Source organism: Myotis daubentonii, chromosome 2 (assembly GCF_963259705.1).
Source record: "Myotis daubentonii chromosome 2, mMyoDau2.1, whole genome shotgun sequence".
NCBI classification, from domain to species: domain Eukaryota; kingdom Metazoa; phylum Chordata; class Mammalia; order Chiroptera; family Vespertilionidae; genus Myotis; species Myotis daubentonii.
In genome coordinates this window covers 78,846,562-78,862,338 of record NC_081841.1, presented here as the reverse complement: position 1 = coordinate 78,862,338, position 15,777 = coordinate 78,846,562, and the positions used below count along the sequence as shown (strand labels likewise).

The following is a 15,777-nucleotide window of genomic DNA, read 5'->3' as shown; positions in this document are numbered from 1 at the left end:
TGGTGGGCAATACAATTCAGTGGAAATATGAGATATATGGAAAGTAGAAGATTAGAAAGGCTGTTGGAGTCACTCATTGGAACCAAAGAGCACAATAAGCAATATATATAATATTAGGCATGCAGTAGGGAGCCACAGAAGGCGTTATACTTTATATAAGCCTTACAGTTAGATCTATAATAGTATCTCTCTATCTATAAACTATCCCATCTAATAATAGAGAAACATGGTAATTAACCGTAATTCACTACCCTTCCCATTGGCTAATCAGCGAGATATGCAAATTAACTGCCAGCCAAGATGGTGGCTGGCAGCCAGGCACTGAAGCAAACAGGAGGCCTGCTTGCTCCAGTGATGGAGGAAGCCAAGGTTCCCCACCTGCCACAGCCCAGCTCTGAGCTCCGGATGCAACAATGTTGCAATTATAGAACCTAAACAAAGCCCAGGTACCTGCTTTCAGCCGCCAGCGGCCTCAGAGCTTAGAGTGGCCAGTGATGGCAACAGAGTTTCAATTATAGAATCTAAACAAACCCAGATACCTGCTTTCAGCTGGCAATGGCCTCAGAGCTGGCAACAGCCTCAGAGCTGGAGCTGGCTCTCAGCTCCAGTGACAGCCATAGAAGGTAAATAAATCCCAGAATACAAAAAAAAAGAAAAAAGAAGTGGCTGGGAGCTTCAGTCGCCCACCAGCCTGAAAACAGCCCTCAGCCCCTCACCCAGACTGGCCAGGCACCCCAGTGGGGACCCCCACCCTGAAGGGGGTGTGGCCAGCAGCAAACAGCCATCAGCCTGTCATCCAGGCTGGCCAGGCACCCCAGTGGGGACCCCCACCCTGAAGGTATGACCAGCTGCAAACAGCCATCAGCCCATCATCCAGGCTGGCCAGGCACCCCAGGGGGACTCCCACCCTGATCCAGGACACCCTTCAGGGCAAACCAGCCGGCCCCCACCTGTGCACCAGGCCTCTATCCTATATAGTAAAAGGGTAATATGAAAACTGACCCTAACAGCAGAAGTACTGGGAATGACTGGTCACTATGACACACACTGACCACCAGGGGGCAGAGGCTCAATGCAGGAGCTGCCCTCTAGTGGTCAGGGAGCTCTCACTTGGGAGGAGCTCTGCTCAGCCACAAGCCAGGCTGATGGCTACCAGTATAGCGGTGGTGGTGGGAGCCTCTCCTGCCTCCTCAGCAGCGCTAAGGATGTCCGACTGCAGTTTAGGCCTTCTCCCTGGCTGCCGGGCTGCCAGAGGGATGTCTGATTGCCATCTTAGGCCCACTTCCCCGGGGAGTGGGCCTAAGCCAGCAGGTGGCCATCCCCTGAGGGGTCCCAGACTGCAAGAGGGCACAGTTCAGGCTGAGGGCCCCTCCTCCCCCCCCCCAAGTGCACAAATTTTTGTGCACCGGGCCTCTAGTCTATATAATAAAAGCTGAAGCAATCATTACAGCAGAACAACCAGAACAACCAGTTACTCTGATGCACACTGATCACCAGGGGCAGTCGCTCAACACAGGAGCTGTCCCCTGTTGGTCAGTGCACTCCCACAGGGAGGGTGCGGCTCAGCCAGAAGTCAGGCTCATGGCTGGCGAGCGCAGTGGCATCATGGGAGTCTCTCCTGCTTCCGCAGCAATGCTAAGGAGCAAGCAGGCAGAAAGTAAGGAGCGAGGGGTTCCAGACTGCAAGAGGGTGCAGGCCGGGCTGAGGGACGCCCCCGTGCATGAATTTTGTGCACTGGACCTCTAGTCCTATATAATAAAAGCCTAATATGCTAAGTGTCCGACCGTTCATTAGATCGTTTGACCAGTTGCTATGATGCGCACTGACCACCAGGGGGCAGATGCTCTGACTGGTAGGTTAGCTTGCTGCTAGGGGTCTGGCTGATCGGGACTGGTTGAGACGGGCCACACATGCTCAGGAAAAATCTGTGAACTGGGTTGGTTTCAGCCCAATCTCTACAGGCCAGGCCGAGGGACCCCACTGGTGCATGAATCCATGCACCAGGTCTCTGGTTATTTAATAACTAATATTTTACATATTATTTAAATATTTTAAACTTAACTAGTGTGTAATACACATGCTAATGCCTTTTTAAAAAATTTTATTTATAGTTAATATATAATAGTATATTAGCTTCAGATGTACACCCAGTGATTAGACATTTATATAACCTATGAAGTGATTGCCCTGATAAATTTAGTACCCATCTGACACCATCCTATATAATAAAGAATATGCAAATTGACTGTCACAACCTCACACAAGATGGCTGCCCCCATGTGGTCATAAGATGGCCACCACAAGATGGCCACCAGGGGAGGCAGTGAGGGGCAACCAGGCCAGCAGGAGAGGGAAGTTGGGGGTGATCAGGCCTGCAGGGGAAGGCAGTTAGGGGTGACCAGGCCCACAGGGGATGGCAATTAGGGGTGACCAGGCCCACAGGGGAGGGCAATTAGGGGTGACCAGGCCCACAGGGGAGGGCAGTTAGGGGTGACCAGGCCCACAGGGGAGGGCAATTAGGGGTGACCAGGCCCACAGGGGAGGGCAGTTAGGGGTGACCAGGCCCACAGGGGAGGACAGTTGGGGGGACCGGGCCCGCAGGGGAGGGCAGTTGGGGGGACTGGGCCCACAGGGGAGGGCAGTTGGGGGGACTGGGCCCACAGGGGAGGGCAGTTGGGGGAACTGGGCCCACAGGGGAGGGCAGTTGGGGGGACTGGGCCCGCAGGGGAGGACAGTTGGGGGGACCGGGCCCGCAGGGGAGGGCAGTTGGGGGGACTGGGCCCACAGGGGAGGGCAGTTGGGGGGACTGGGCCCACAGGGGAGGGCAGTTGGGGGAACTGGGCCCACAGGGGAGGGCAGTTGGGGGGACTGGGCCCGCAGGGGAGGGCAGTTGGGGGCAATCGGGCCAGCAGGGAAGCAGTTAGGCATTGATCAGGCCAGCAGGGGAGTGGTTAGGGGTGATCAGACAGAAGCGGTTGGAAGCCAGCAGTCCCGGATTGTGAGAGGGATGTCCAACTGCCATATGATTTCACTTAAATGCAGATTCTAAAAAACAAAATAAATGAATAAGCATTTTTATTCACTTTTTTACTTTTCTTCTTTTTCTCCTGCCCCCCTCCTCCTCTTCCTCCTTCTTTCTTCTTCCTCTTCTTTTTCCTTAATAAGACCTTTTAATATGTCTTGTAATACTGTGTTTGATGGTGTTTAGTTCCTTTTTCTTGTCTGGAAAGCTCTTTATCTGTCCTCCAATTCTAGCTTTGCTGAGTAATCTTGATTATAGGTCCTTGCTTTTCATCACTTTGAATATTTTGTGCCAATCCCTTCTGGCCTGCAAAATTTCTGTTGAGATATCAGCTGATAGTCTTATGGGAGCTCCCTTGTAGGTAATTAACTGCTTTCTCTTGAAGCTTTTAAGATTCTCTCTTTGTATTTGACCATTGGCATTTTAATTATCATGTGACTTGGTGTGGGCCTCTTTGGGTTCATCTTGTTTGGGACTCTCTTCCTGGACTTGTGTGTCTATTTCCTTCACTAGCTTAGGGAAGTTCACAATCTTTATTTTTTCAAATAGGTTTTCAATTCCTTGCTCTCTCTCTCTTCTCCTTCTGGCATCCCCATGATGCAAGTGTTAGTATGCTTGAAGTTGTCCTCAGGCTCCTTAAACTATCCTTATTTTTTTTAAATTCTTCCAAATTGCCAGCTTGATCCTCTTCTTCATCTACTCCACAGTTGATTCCCTGTAATGTATTCTTCATTTCAGTTATTGCATTCTTCATTTCTGACTGGTTCTTTTTTATGTTTCTAACTTTATTTTAATGTTTACTATCTCTTTGTTGAAGTTTTCCCAAAATTCGTCTACTCTTAAGTGCATTGAGCATTCTTATAACCAGTGTTTTGAACTCTGCATCTGTAGATTGCTTGTTTCCATTTTGTTTGGTTCTTTGTAGTTTTGTTCTATTCTCTCATTGGGACATGTCTCTTTGTATCCTCATTTTGGCCAACTCCCTGTGTTTGTTTCTATGTATTAGGTAGAGCTGCTATGTCTCCCAGATTTTGTAGAGTAGCTTTATAGTGGCACAGTCTCTCAGGTCACTTAAACTGGGGACTCCAGGTGCACTCTCCTTTCCCACCCTATGATCCGTGCACATCTTTTTATTGTAGTTGAGCCTTGTTTGCTGTCAATGGGGGGTGTTTTACCCCAAGCCGATCAGCTGTAAGGACTGCCAGTGACTACAGCAGAGGATCTTCTGCACAGAGGCCAACCCCACAGCACAGGACTTGTCTCAGTGGGGTTCAGGTGTCCACTGAGTTCACCCCTTGATTGTGTCACTTGTGGAGGTGGTTGGGTGGTTATGTTTCAACATGGTCTGAAGGCATCCACTGGATGTGCTGGCTCTGGTGCCTCACAGAAGGTGTAAGCAAGGATCAGCTGTAACTGATTCCCTGCTTAGGGCTACCAAGCATGAGCTACAAAGTGATCTGCAGATGGATGCTACTTGTGCTGGGCTTGGAGGTGATGGGAGAGGCCAAGCTACAAACGAATGTTGGCTGCCACTACTGCCAGGCATGGGGCTATTTAGCAAGAGATATGGGGCACACTGAGGCCAGATGCTGCTTGTTTGGGGTTTGCAAACCTTTGAGATACTTTAGGAAAGTCTACAACATGAACCAAGACTGGCCATGTGTATAGAAAAGCCACTGGAAACAGCTCCAGTGGGCCTGTAAGTTGGGTAGAGCAGGGTCTCAGGGAATCCCCAGGTGGGGTGAACAGTGTGAGCCAGGTTGATGGAGACTCAGATCAGATATAGCACTTGTCTCTTGGCCCTGGGGCGGGGAAGGGGGAGTTAGGAACAATGGTCTCTGGAAGAAAGCTTCTCCCACAAGCCCTCATTTTAAAGACAGTCAACTCAGTTCCTCCCCTTATGTCCCTGATGCCCCAGTGCTGGAGGTCAGAGGAATGAGTCTAAGTAAGTCCATGGGGGCCCTTTAAGAGGAACACCTAGGACTCCATTAGCCTTCCATCTCACTCAGCCACAGTCCCTGCTGGTTTTCACAGCCAGAAGTTTGGGGTACTTCTCAGCACTGCAACCCTGAGGTGGGGATCCTGGTGTGGGGCTGGAACCCCTTGCTCCTCAGAGGGGACCTATGAAGCCAGGATATTCCTCTGGGATTTTTAACCATCCCACATGGATGTGGGACCAAACCATTCCAGGTCTCTGCCCGGCCTATCAATCTCAACGTGGTTTATTCTTTGTATCCATATATCCCCTGAAAGGGAACCTGTGGCACATCACCCAGCTTTAACTCCTAGAATTGTTATTTTGGCCAGTGCTGCAACAGAAGCATTATCCTCCAGTGCCGTCATTCCTTTATTTACTTTTGTACTATGTATGTGCATGCCTAGCTCCATTGAAATTCCAAGCTCATTTAAAGTCAAGTAACAGCTTTTATTTAACGTTGAATGCCTCCCATGACAACTTTGTATTTTTAAAGCAGTACATAGAAGCATTGCTTTGGAGAAGAATTTTACATTAAAGCAGCGGTTCTAAACCTGTGGGTCGCGACCCTTTTGGCGATCTAACGACCCTTTCACAGGGGTCGCCTAAGACCATCCTGCATATCAGATATGTACATTACGATTCATAACAGTAGCAACATTACAGTTATGAAGTAGCAATGAAAATAATTTTATGGTTGGATCACATGAGGAACTGTATTTAAAAGGCCAGAAGGTTGAGAACCACTGCATTAAAGGAATGCTACTATAATATCTAAAACCATTAATGTAAAACAAACGACAAAAAGAAAGAGTAAAATAAAGACCTCAATAAACATCAAGGTTTTATGTTGCAGCACTGTTCTTTACCTGAAACTTTTCGAAGCCTCCTTGTGGGAATTTCCAAGACAAATATATTGTGTTTTCTTCCTGCCCAAAAATTAGCAGGTCTGATGGTGGGTCTGGACCTAGGGCAATGAAATAAGACACAGCAATGATATTTTTTAAAGGTTCTGCCATCATCTTATCTACACTCAACTGATGACCTTGGACTATCACACTATGAAAGAGAGGACAGGATACCTAGATTTTTCTAGTCAGTTTTAGCACCATCTGATCTCATGCAAGCTGTTTACCCTGAGTCCCAGTCTCCTCATCTTTATAGTGGAAGGAAAAAAAAGAATTTTCTAGAAAGCCTTTTTCCATAATAAAATTATATGAACTATGGATTTTCAAAAATATTTTTCTCATAGCAGAATTCAGTGTGCAGTTATTACAATTGGAATTTTTAACTTAAAATTTTATGGCACTGCATAAAGTAAGAGATGCACCTTTTCCCCTTTCTTAAGTTCACAAATTCCTTTTTCCTTTAAACATTTTACCTGAGAAGGTTCTAGAAATTTATTTTTCTAATCAGTAAATTAATAATAATTAATAATAATGTCTCTACTTATAAATCATATTTCAAATTGAAATGTTGCATTGCTTTCCTTAATTGGAAGAAATGTGATATTAACGTTTCATTGTAATCAAATAATTTCATCTCTAAATTCAAATTTTGCATGAGATTTTGTCCCTATTTACATACTAATTTAATTTATTAGAATTTAGCTCAAAATTAAACCTGTATTGCTGATTCACAGTTCTTTTTATTTCATTTTTTAGAGTGCATATTGCCTTCCTACTGGAATTAATTTATCACCCCATATTACCATTATATTTTAGCTCTGTTTTGTAAATTTTTTAATATCCCATCTATTTCTAAATGGATTTGAGGTGGCTTTCAAAGACAGGGCGGTACAAAAAATTATATATCATTAAAGACACAAGTGAAATTGTCAGGGAAAACAAAGCCAGAACAACAACCTCTAAAAACATATTATTAAACAGGGTAGAAATGAGGAACTTGAGGTCCAAATAGAATAATGATTTCTACAAAGTCACAGAGCCAAGAATGGGTAGAGTTAGGCCTTCCAATAACACAGTGACTCTTCTACTGAAACACAGTGGTTAGAAGGACAGAATTTAATGGGAAATGTGGATTCAAATCCCTGTCATCATGTATAAGCTACTGAAATTCTCTAATCCCCACTTTCCTCATTTGAAAAAAGTACCTCATTATGATTGATAGAATAAAGGTTGTCATTGAAAATTAAGTGATATAAATCATAAAAATTCTTTGCAAGGTGCTTGACAACAACAATCATTCAATGCGATGAAAACAACAATGATGACAATGGTGATGGTGATGTTGACAACTATAATGACACACGCAAATCTAAGAGGTTTCACTGATATAAAATATTGAGTTACCATTTTAAAAGGTGAAGCCATTTCTCATTTATTTCTGGTGTGTGTGTGTTTTTAGGATGATTTTTTTGAGAGACAGCAGTATCATATCAGTTAGCTTAGACCTGGGTTAAATCTCACCTTAAATAATGAATTATGAATGCCTCTGAGCCTTAACCAACATTTCAGATAATCTTGGGAGGGTCAATGTGGTAACTTAAGCACATAGTACCATGTTGATATATAAGTGCTGAAATTTTTTAGTTTCTTTCCCTGGAATTGATTTGACTGCTGCTGCATTTGCCGGAGCTTTCCCTTCCTCCACATGGAAAATTCTGAAATTAAGCCTCCTCTCATTCTCCTAGGGCTCTGGTGCTTGCGTGCACATTCAGGCAACTATGACCTACAGATGACAGGGTTCTTTGGAACATGTCTGAATATATTCATACATGTAAGTGATGCTAATAAGGTCCGAAGAGGCAAATTGAACCCAAATAATGCAATTGAAAACACAGTGCCATCTATTTTTATCATAGTCCAAGGTTTTTGTTTGGCTTTCATAAAATGTTATAGATACAGTCAAAATGTTAGAAAAATATCAAGTATTTCATAATGATAGTGCCCTGGGATTTAGGGCACTTTGAACTTTCACTAAGAACTTTGAATTTCATTTTAGTAACAAGGTTTTATACCAAGGCAGGGATGATTATTCTCATTTTCTAAGTGTGGACACAGTAGTTTTGCCCAAGGTCACATGACTAATGAGCGATAGAGGCAGGAACATAACTCAGGCTTTCTCCATATTTCATGCAGTGCTCCTTCTCAAGAACGTCACAAACTAGTTCCAAATTCATTCATTTTAAGTTAGGTATTGGCTTTAAACAAAACTATTCCCCTGCTTTCTACCCTTGAAAAGTTAATCAAATATAAAGTGAACTCACACGTGCTAACCATGAGGACAACAGGATGGCTTCTCTTTAATCCCTTGGTAGTTATAATGCTAACTGAAAAGTCAGTCCCTGGAGAAAGGTTATCAAATGTGAATGTCCTACACAGAAAAAAAAAAAAGTCACATATCAAGATATTTAGCTCAGAAACATTGGGAAAACGCTATTATCTCACACTGCCTGAAGAAATAATGTTATATATGTTTGGTTTTTACTGCCTATCATGGAAACAATGTGGCATGCTTAAGCACAAATGGTTAATTAGAAATCACATCTTCTCACATGGAGAAATTTCATATAAATCAGAGTGTATTTTATACATACAAGCAAGACAATATCCTGAAATAACTCATCATTATCTATTTGCAGAGATAAATTTGGCTCTACACATCAGTTATTCTAATTACATTATAATCCAAAAAGTTTTCTTGCAACGTTTTCTAATATCAATTTATATTAAACCATTTAGTTTATGAAATATATATATACAATGTTAATTTTGTGTTCCATTTAACTTGACATAATTTCTTTCAATGTTATCATACCTTTGTGTGGAAGGCAGAATTTCTTCTTTCGTTAACCTTTCACTGGATATTGAAATAATGTACCCGTCCAGAAGACTTCTGGGTGAAGGCCAGTTAACAGTTACCGCACTTGAGTTTCTGCTATGGTTCATAAATTCAACTGCACTTGGGGCTGTACCATTTAAAGCACACACGAAGGATAACATTTTCTAACATACTAAGCACCTGCTTTAAAAAAGCCCTGAAACACTCCCAGGATTTCTTTGATATTCTTCAAACTCTGAGAGTAGCCAAGACATTTCTTTTATTCTTCTTAGTAGATATGAACAGTTAAAAGTCAAAAGAGGAAAAAAGCCAACAAGAATCATTTTAGACTTTAAAATAAAGCCGATGTGTATCCCACCAGCATTGTACTTAATATTTCCCTTGACTCTAAAATGTAGGAAGAGATTATATCTTGGTCTTGTACAACCACGACCCTCAGAAATATTTAATGACTTTTAGGACTCATTCTAATTAAATACCAAATAGTGACAAGGTAACCATCTGGAAAGTTAATTGAAATCTAAATATGAAATGCTTCTCTTCTTTCCTGAGAAAAAAAGTTAAATTAAATAATATATATTTTCTTTCCTCTATAAAATTCTTCCAGGTATAAGAACAAAATGTCAAGATATTCTTCTCCATTCCATTCCTTGTTATTACAGTAAAAGAATACTAGACATGACCAGTTTCTAAATATATATTTATATATAGCACCAGTGTCAAGAATAACTAAAATAGTTATTTCAGCAGACTAGTTGACAATTTTACTTCACCTAGTTGTGAAAATATACATTTTACATACATCCTTCCCAATCATCCTTTATTTCATACGACAACCACGGAATAAGTTACCATCTGCCACTGGGAGTAAGTTGCTAGCATGGAAAATGGTACTTCATTGTCTACCTAACTGAACAATGAAGAAATTAAATCCGAAATGGAAAATTTGACCAGACCCAGACAATTAGCCAACCTATTATCGAACAATACATACACAAAAAAAGGTTGTGCTAATCCATATAAGAAGAAATAGAAAAAGAGACAAGAGAAAACACTGCCAGGCCATAAAGAAAATCTAGGAAAAATGTACTATTTACTAAATGTTCCTTAAAAGCAAGCAAACAAACAAAAAACCCACAAATAAATATCTGAACATTGAATAAGACCGAAAGTGTTTACACGGCTGTACCTGTCTGTATTTCTTTTATGTGAGGAGTGCTGTCTTTAAAACCTTCTTTCTCTGTGCGAATTGAAAAAGTGTAAACGGTAGCAGGCTCCAGGTTAGAGAATGTTGCTGCTTCTTGCACTACCTTCTGAACCTAGCAACCCAAAACAATACATTTGCTTGCAAGTTTTCATGTAAGAAGGGCTCTATAATCTAAATAAGCAAAAAAGTTTGGGGGTTATTTAATTTCACTACTATCTAATATAAGAATGCAGTAATATTGAATTCAGCATGAAAGATTCAAGTTTAATTCCTCCAAGAGCCTTTTATAACGTACCATGAAAATGTCAGCACAGTTTATGCATGTGATTTCATAATGCTGAAAATTCCCATCAGCTCGATTCCAGAGAATTTCTATGGAAGAGTCTGTAACTTTGCCCTCATGGATAATTGATGGTGCCTCCAAACCTACCAAATACACAAAACACACTTAAATTCTTCTTGGATGTTTTCTAACTGGGTTTTTCTTTAAATTTATCCCTTTAAGGGGGGCGGGGGGGTAGGAAAGCACAATGTGAAAAAAGAAGAGTAAAGTTTATTAATCAACTATCTCTATATACTAACTAAAAATAGTTGTTTACACATACAATGACAGTTTATAAAATATGATAATCAGTCGCAATACTCAGAGTCATTGAAATACCATTACAGGCAGCTAATTTTGATGTTGCAGCAAAACTACATTCAAAAGAGAAAGAAGAGATTAAAGCTTTATGAAACTATTAGCATAAGCTGAAAAGACAACAGAGAGAAAAATATGTAGTCTAGACAAAGTAAAATAATCCTCTTTGTATGAAATATTGGCTGAACCTAGAAAAAAATTTTTATCTCCAGAGTTTTTAATGGTTATTTTTCTAATTTAAAGGATCCTATTTAGCATAAAGGCAAAAATTATTGCAAAATAACTGAAAAAACTGAGTTTTAGACTATCGTATATACTGATATATTTTACTGCTTGATATCACAATATTGACATTTTTAGATAATCAAGCACTAATATTTTCAAAGACAAGAATTGTCTAAGAGAATTCTACCCATGAGATTTATAATATAAGGAAGAGAGGCAGAGAATACATATATGAAAAGTATATAAAAATTACAAGCAAAAATAAAATATGTACTGAGTTTATTATAAATATGTTAAAATACTATTGAAAAAATGTGACTTGTGACATCAGTTTGGGAGTATTTTATGGAAAATTTAAGTTTAAACAGTCGTGGAAGGATTATAATTTGGGAGAAAGAAGAAACTTGGTAGTATAATGATATATGCGAAAAAATTTATAAACAGAAAGAGCAAATCATAAAGCACCTGGACATGGTATAGTCAAAATTGTAATGTTTTTAAAAGTCCATGTGGCCGGGGAGGGTTGGGGGGCAGGAGGTAGGGGGTAAGAGATCAACCAAAGGACTTGTATGCATGCATATAAGCATAACCAATGGACATAGGACACTGGGGGATAGGGGAGGCTAGGGGACTGTCTAGGGCGGGGGGCGGGGGGGGGAAATGGACACATATGTAATACCCTTTGTAATACTTTAAGCAATAAAAAATAAATAAAAGAAAAAAAATAAAAGTCCATGTGGTATTTGTATGCCATTTATTACTCTGTACCATTTATTTCTGCACATACTAGATAAATATCTTAGATAAATTACATATATCTCAAATGTCAAAATCAAGATTTGTATAATTTTTGAGTGACTTAAAAAAAGATGAGTCTAAATCAATATGAACCTCATAATGTAAGTATTGGTATGAACAAATGTAACATGTTTTCATTGTAAATATTCAGAGGTAGGGAAAATATGCATCAGTTCATTCCAGACGAATGGCAGCACAAGGGAGAGCAAACACACTTGATGTTACACTCTGAGAGACACTTTCAAAAAATGTAACCTAGTCCTCACAATCTGCCTAAAATTACTCACATTCCTCACTTTTGGATTCAGCCATTGAAAGTTCTGATTACAAGCACATTTTTGATAATGAGTAGATTCAAAATTTTATGACCTCAATTTTATGCAAGGTTAACTCTAGGCAATAAAAGATTGGGATCAGTAATAAGGTGTTTGCAATTATTTTAAAAGGTCTTTAAAAACTATTGCATTACCGTGAGCATAGCCTACTAATTTGAAATGGTACACAAACCAAAATCAAGATAAAGCTTATGCAAGTCCTAAAATACTTACATGTTTTTACTGCAGGCACATAATATACATCACTTAATTTAGTCCCACTGATGATGGAAACAAAGAAATTATATTCTGTGCCTGGGGTTAAGTTGTCAACGGTTATTTTATTGTCATGTTTTAAAGGCCTGGTTACATTTGGCCCTCCTTCAGTTACAATCTGTATGCCATCAAACACTCCAATATCAGGTGTTTGAACAAATAAGATTACAGAGGTACTATAACTCTCATAAGGAATAACAATTTGTACTGGTTTGGGCTCTGAAAGGTAAAAAGAGAGATTTACAATTAGTAGGTTTCTTCAAATTTTCAAGTATATTTCTCTGTATTTTGTCTGGCATGTCCTAGAATATGTAAAAATATTAAATGTCTATGCATTAGGCTTATGTTTCCTATGTCAGCATTAGACAGAGAAACAAGGTGGATCTTTTGATAGACTCTATGTACAAGTATACTGGAAGTACATAATTAACTTTTACCTTTTGATTTGCAGCAATAGTATCAAAAACATAATTAGAGATTTTGCAAGTGGTTATCTTTCTTACTTATTTATTAAGTAATACTTCTGAGAACCTATATACTACAACGAGTACTCAAATAAAATAAATAAGGCCAGGTTTCTGCATTCAGAGTTCCCAGTCTCAGAAGTGGATGCACATATCACTAACTAGAAACCCAAGTAGTCAAAGTGTTACTGACGTTGGGTAGAAATAGAGAGGAAACCTCAGGGAAATTTCCAGACAGATTTTCTTAAGCTTATGCTTGAGCACAAGGAAGGCAGCACAGAGGAAAGTCCTGTGAACTGGCTGGGGGCTGGCTCTGCTTGGCTGCTTTTATAAGCTGGAAAGAAGGCAGGCTTGTGTGAAAAAAAAAAAAATTGGCTTTTTAGACAAAAGCAGGCTTGCAGAATTTTCCACTTCAGCATCAGGTGACTTCCCTTTGCAGCTGCGTTGCCTCCTAACTATGTTCTCACCATGCTGTGAGGGCAAGGTGATGGACTACTCATCATCACCACCCCACTTAGAAAGGAGATGAAGTCAGCTACCTCTGTTTTTGAGTAGGGAGTGGAGTGGTTGTAACTTTCTTGACTCCAGTTTATCTGGCATTCCTTCTGGCCATCTGGTCTTAGCTTGGCTTCCTGACCACCCGTATTCTCTCTCCCGGGGCCCAAGTCCCTATCCTGTGTCAAGAGCTGAGCTGATGACATGAACAAAAAGCTGTTGAGAGGAGAGGAAGAAATATCAATTGTAGCAGAGATAATTGGGGAAGGCTTTCCAGAATCAGTGAGGTTTTATCTGAGCTTTAAAGGACAGTACAAGTTTACCAGAAAGAGTGTGTGTGAAGGGGCAGAAGTAGAAAGAAGGAAATCCCAGGCAAAGAGAATACATGAGCCCGGTGTGGAAACCCAAAAGGCATCATCATGTGTTGGGAGTGTCCAGTTCTTTCTTCTCTTTATTAGCAGAGCATCTTGGCAAGTTACTTAGTCCCTCTGTGGTTTGGTTTCCTCATCCCGAAAACGAGAAGGAGACTGGTATCTACTTTGCAGGGTCATTGTGATGATTAAGTGAGAGGCTGTATTTATAGATAAAGTGCTTAGAGCTGTGCAGACACGCACTTAAGCTGGTGAAAGCATGCGGTGTGTGAGAGGAGAGGGGACAAGGCATGGGAGGGCCACTTCTGTGGCCGGACACTGAGAGAGGCTTCGCATACCAGGCCACAGATGTCCGTCAGTATCCTGCAGGCATGGGGATTTGAGCAGACATTTCATGTCATTTTTAGGAACACAGTTCTGGCACCTGCCTGCAGGACATTTTACACTCTCCCTGACCTCTATTAAATAGCTTTCTTTCACCTCAGCCTCCCACTGTGCTATTTAGAGCAGATTTGAAATTTCACACAAATTCTATTCACATTATTTTTCCTCAAGTCGATTTTAATCTCAATTCTATCTGTGGATTATTGGGATAACATCAGGTATATCCCTAGATTTGTCCCAAGTAGATATCTTCTGAAATATCTATTCTGAAAAAAAGTCCTTTTGTCCTCCACAGAAAAATAAGATGGCCTTTTCAGTTCTACTGGTGACATCTGGATTCAGGCAATGGAAATTATTCTAAGTCACTGTTAAATATTCGATAATGAGATCCTGCTACTTCACATAGAACCAGTAATGTGTAAAGTATTTAGGCACATACCTATAATTGGCATTCCAGAGCACTGAAATCTGTGCAATATCCATCAACTTACTCAGCTGGAACATATAAATTTCTTGCCTCTTCTATTCTTGGGGTTATGAGAAAATATTCAATACACTAAACATAAAAAAATTTCCATATGGTATACTACTGGGTTTCAAGGAGCTTTTATACATAGTTTTTCTTTTCCAGTTATATTATCTTAACTTTTCCCTTTTGGTCCATAACTAATTTTTTTTTGTAGATTTCCTCTTTACACTCCTTCCAGTTCTCTTCAGTTGCAAAGTTCCTACAGTAAATATGGCTAGGATGACAACCCACAAGTATCCAATCCATCTGAATCTGTGGGCCATGATCTGTGAAAGCTTCTAAATGTGCCTTGCACAGGAATTAATAATCTGGGATTAGAAATGAGTGACCAGTGTAGTCATGGAAACAATTCATTTCCATTTTCCTGAGTGCCAAAGACATTTTCTAAGGAGAGACATGGCTTTAAATAGGGATTGTCTAGTTTAAGTCCTAAAGATATATTGAGCCTGGCCAGTGTGGCTCAGCGGTTGAGCATTGACCCATGAACCAGGATTCCTGATCAGGGCATGTGCCTGTGTTATGGGCTCAATTCCCAGTAGGGGGTCTACAGGAGGCAACCAATCAATGAGTATCTCTCATCATTAATGTTTCTATTCCTGTCTTCCTCTCACATCCTATCCCTGAAATCAATTTAAACAAACAACAAATAAAATAAAATAAAATAAAATAAAATAAAATAAAATAAAATAAAATAAAATAAAATAAAATAAAATAAAATAAAGGTATATAGCAGGGGTGGGCAACCCCTGGCACACGTGCCAAACATGGCACGCCAGTAACTTTTGCTGGCACGTGAAACCCTCTCTTATAATCTTCCATTTACAATTTTTTTCTTAATATCGACTTTTTTATTTTTCAGATAAATTCAGTGTAGGTGCATCTTAGAAAAATAAATAATTTTACATAACATGTATACATTAAAAAATAAATGTATTTTTCATCATCATATACTGTGTTTTTGTCGCTCGAATGAATTTTATTATTTCTTCAAGGCTCTTCACATACGTACACCTTAAGAGATCTCAAGTAGGCATGTTCTCAAAAAATTAGGGTTGGCACGCAGATGAATTTTTGAGTCAGAGATTTTGCTGGTTTTGGCACGCACTCACAAAAATGTTGCCCACCCCTGGTATATAGAGTCAGTGACATTCCCTCCAGTTGGGAAATGTGAGATTTTCCATCAGTTTCAGTTGCCCGGAGAAATGGAGCCAATGGCCTTACAGAGTGACACATTACACCTGAGGGCTCACCAAGGCTGGAAATGTGTAGAACA

At 40.3% G+C, this 15,777-nt stretch overlaps 1 protein-coding gene across 1 annotated transcript in view; it reads right to left on the bottom strand.

Annotated features, from left to right (window-relative positions):
* The window catches only part of PTPRQ (protein tyrosine phosphatase receptor type Q), a 268,878-nt gene that overhangs the window by 233,599 nt on the left and 19,502 nt on the right, over positions 1 to 15,777 (bottom strand). The window contains exons 9-14 of the mRNA XM_059683707.1: positions 12,220 to 12,480; positions 10,304 to 10,434; positions 9,991 to 10,120; positions 8,778 to 8,928; positions 8,227 to 8,333; positions 5,867 to 5,964 (exon numbers count right to left, since the gene is read on the bottom strand). Coding sequence (XP_059539690.1) covers positions 5,867 to 5,964; positions 8,227 to 8,333; positions 8,778 to 8,928; positions 9,991 to 10,120; positions 10,304 to 10,434; positions 12,220 to 12,480 — 878 coding nt within the window. The remainder of the gene's footprint in view (positions 1 to 5,866; positions 5,965 to 8,226; positions 8,334 to 8,777; positions 8,929 to 9,990; positions 10,121 to 10,303; positions 10,435 to 12,219; positions 12,481 to 15,777) is intronic.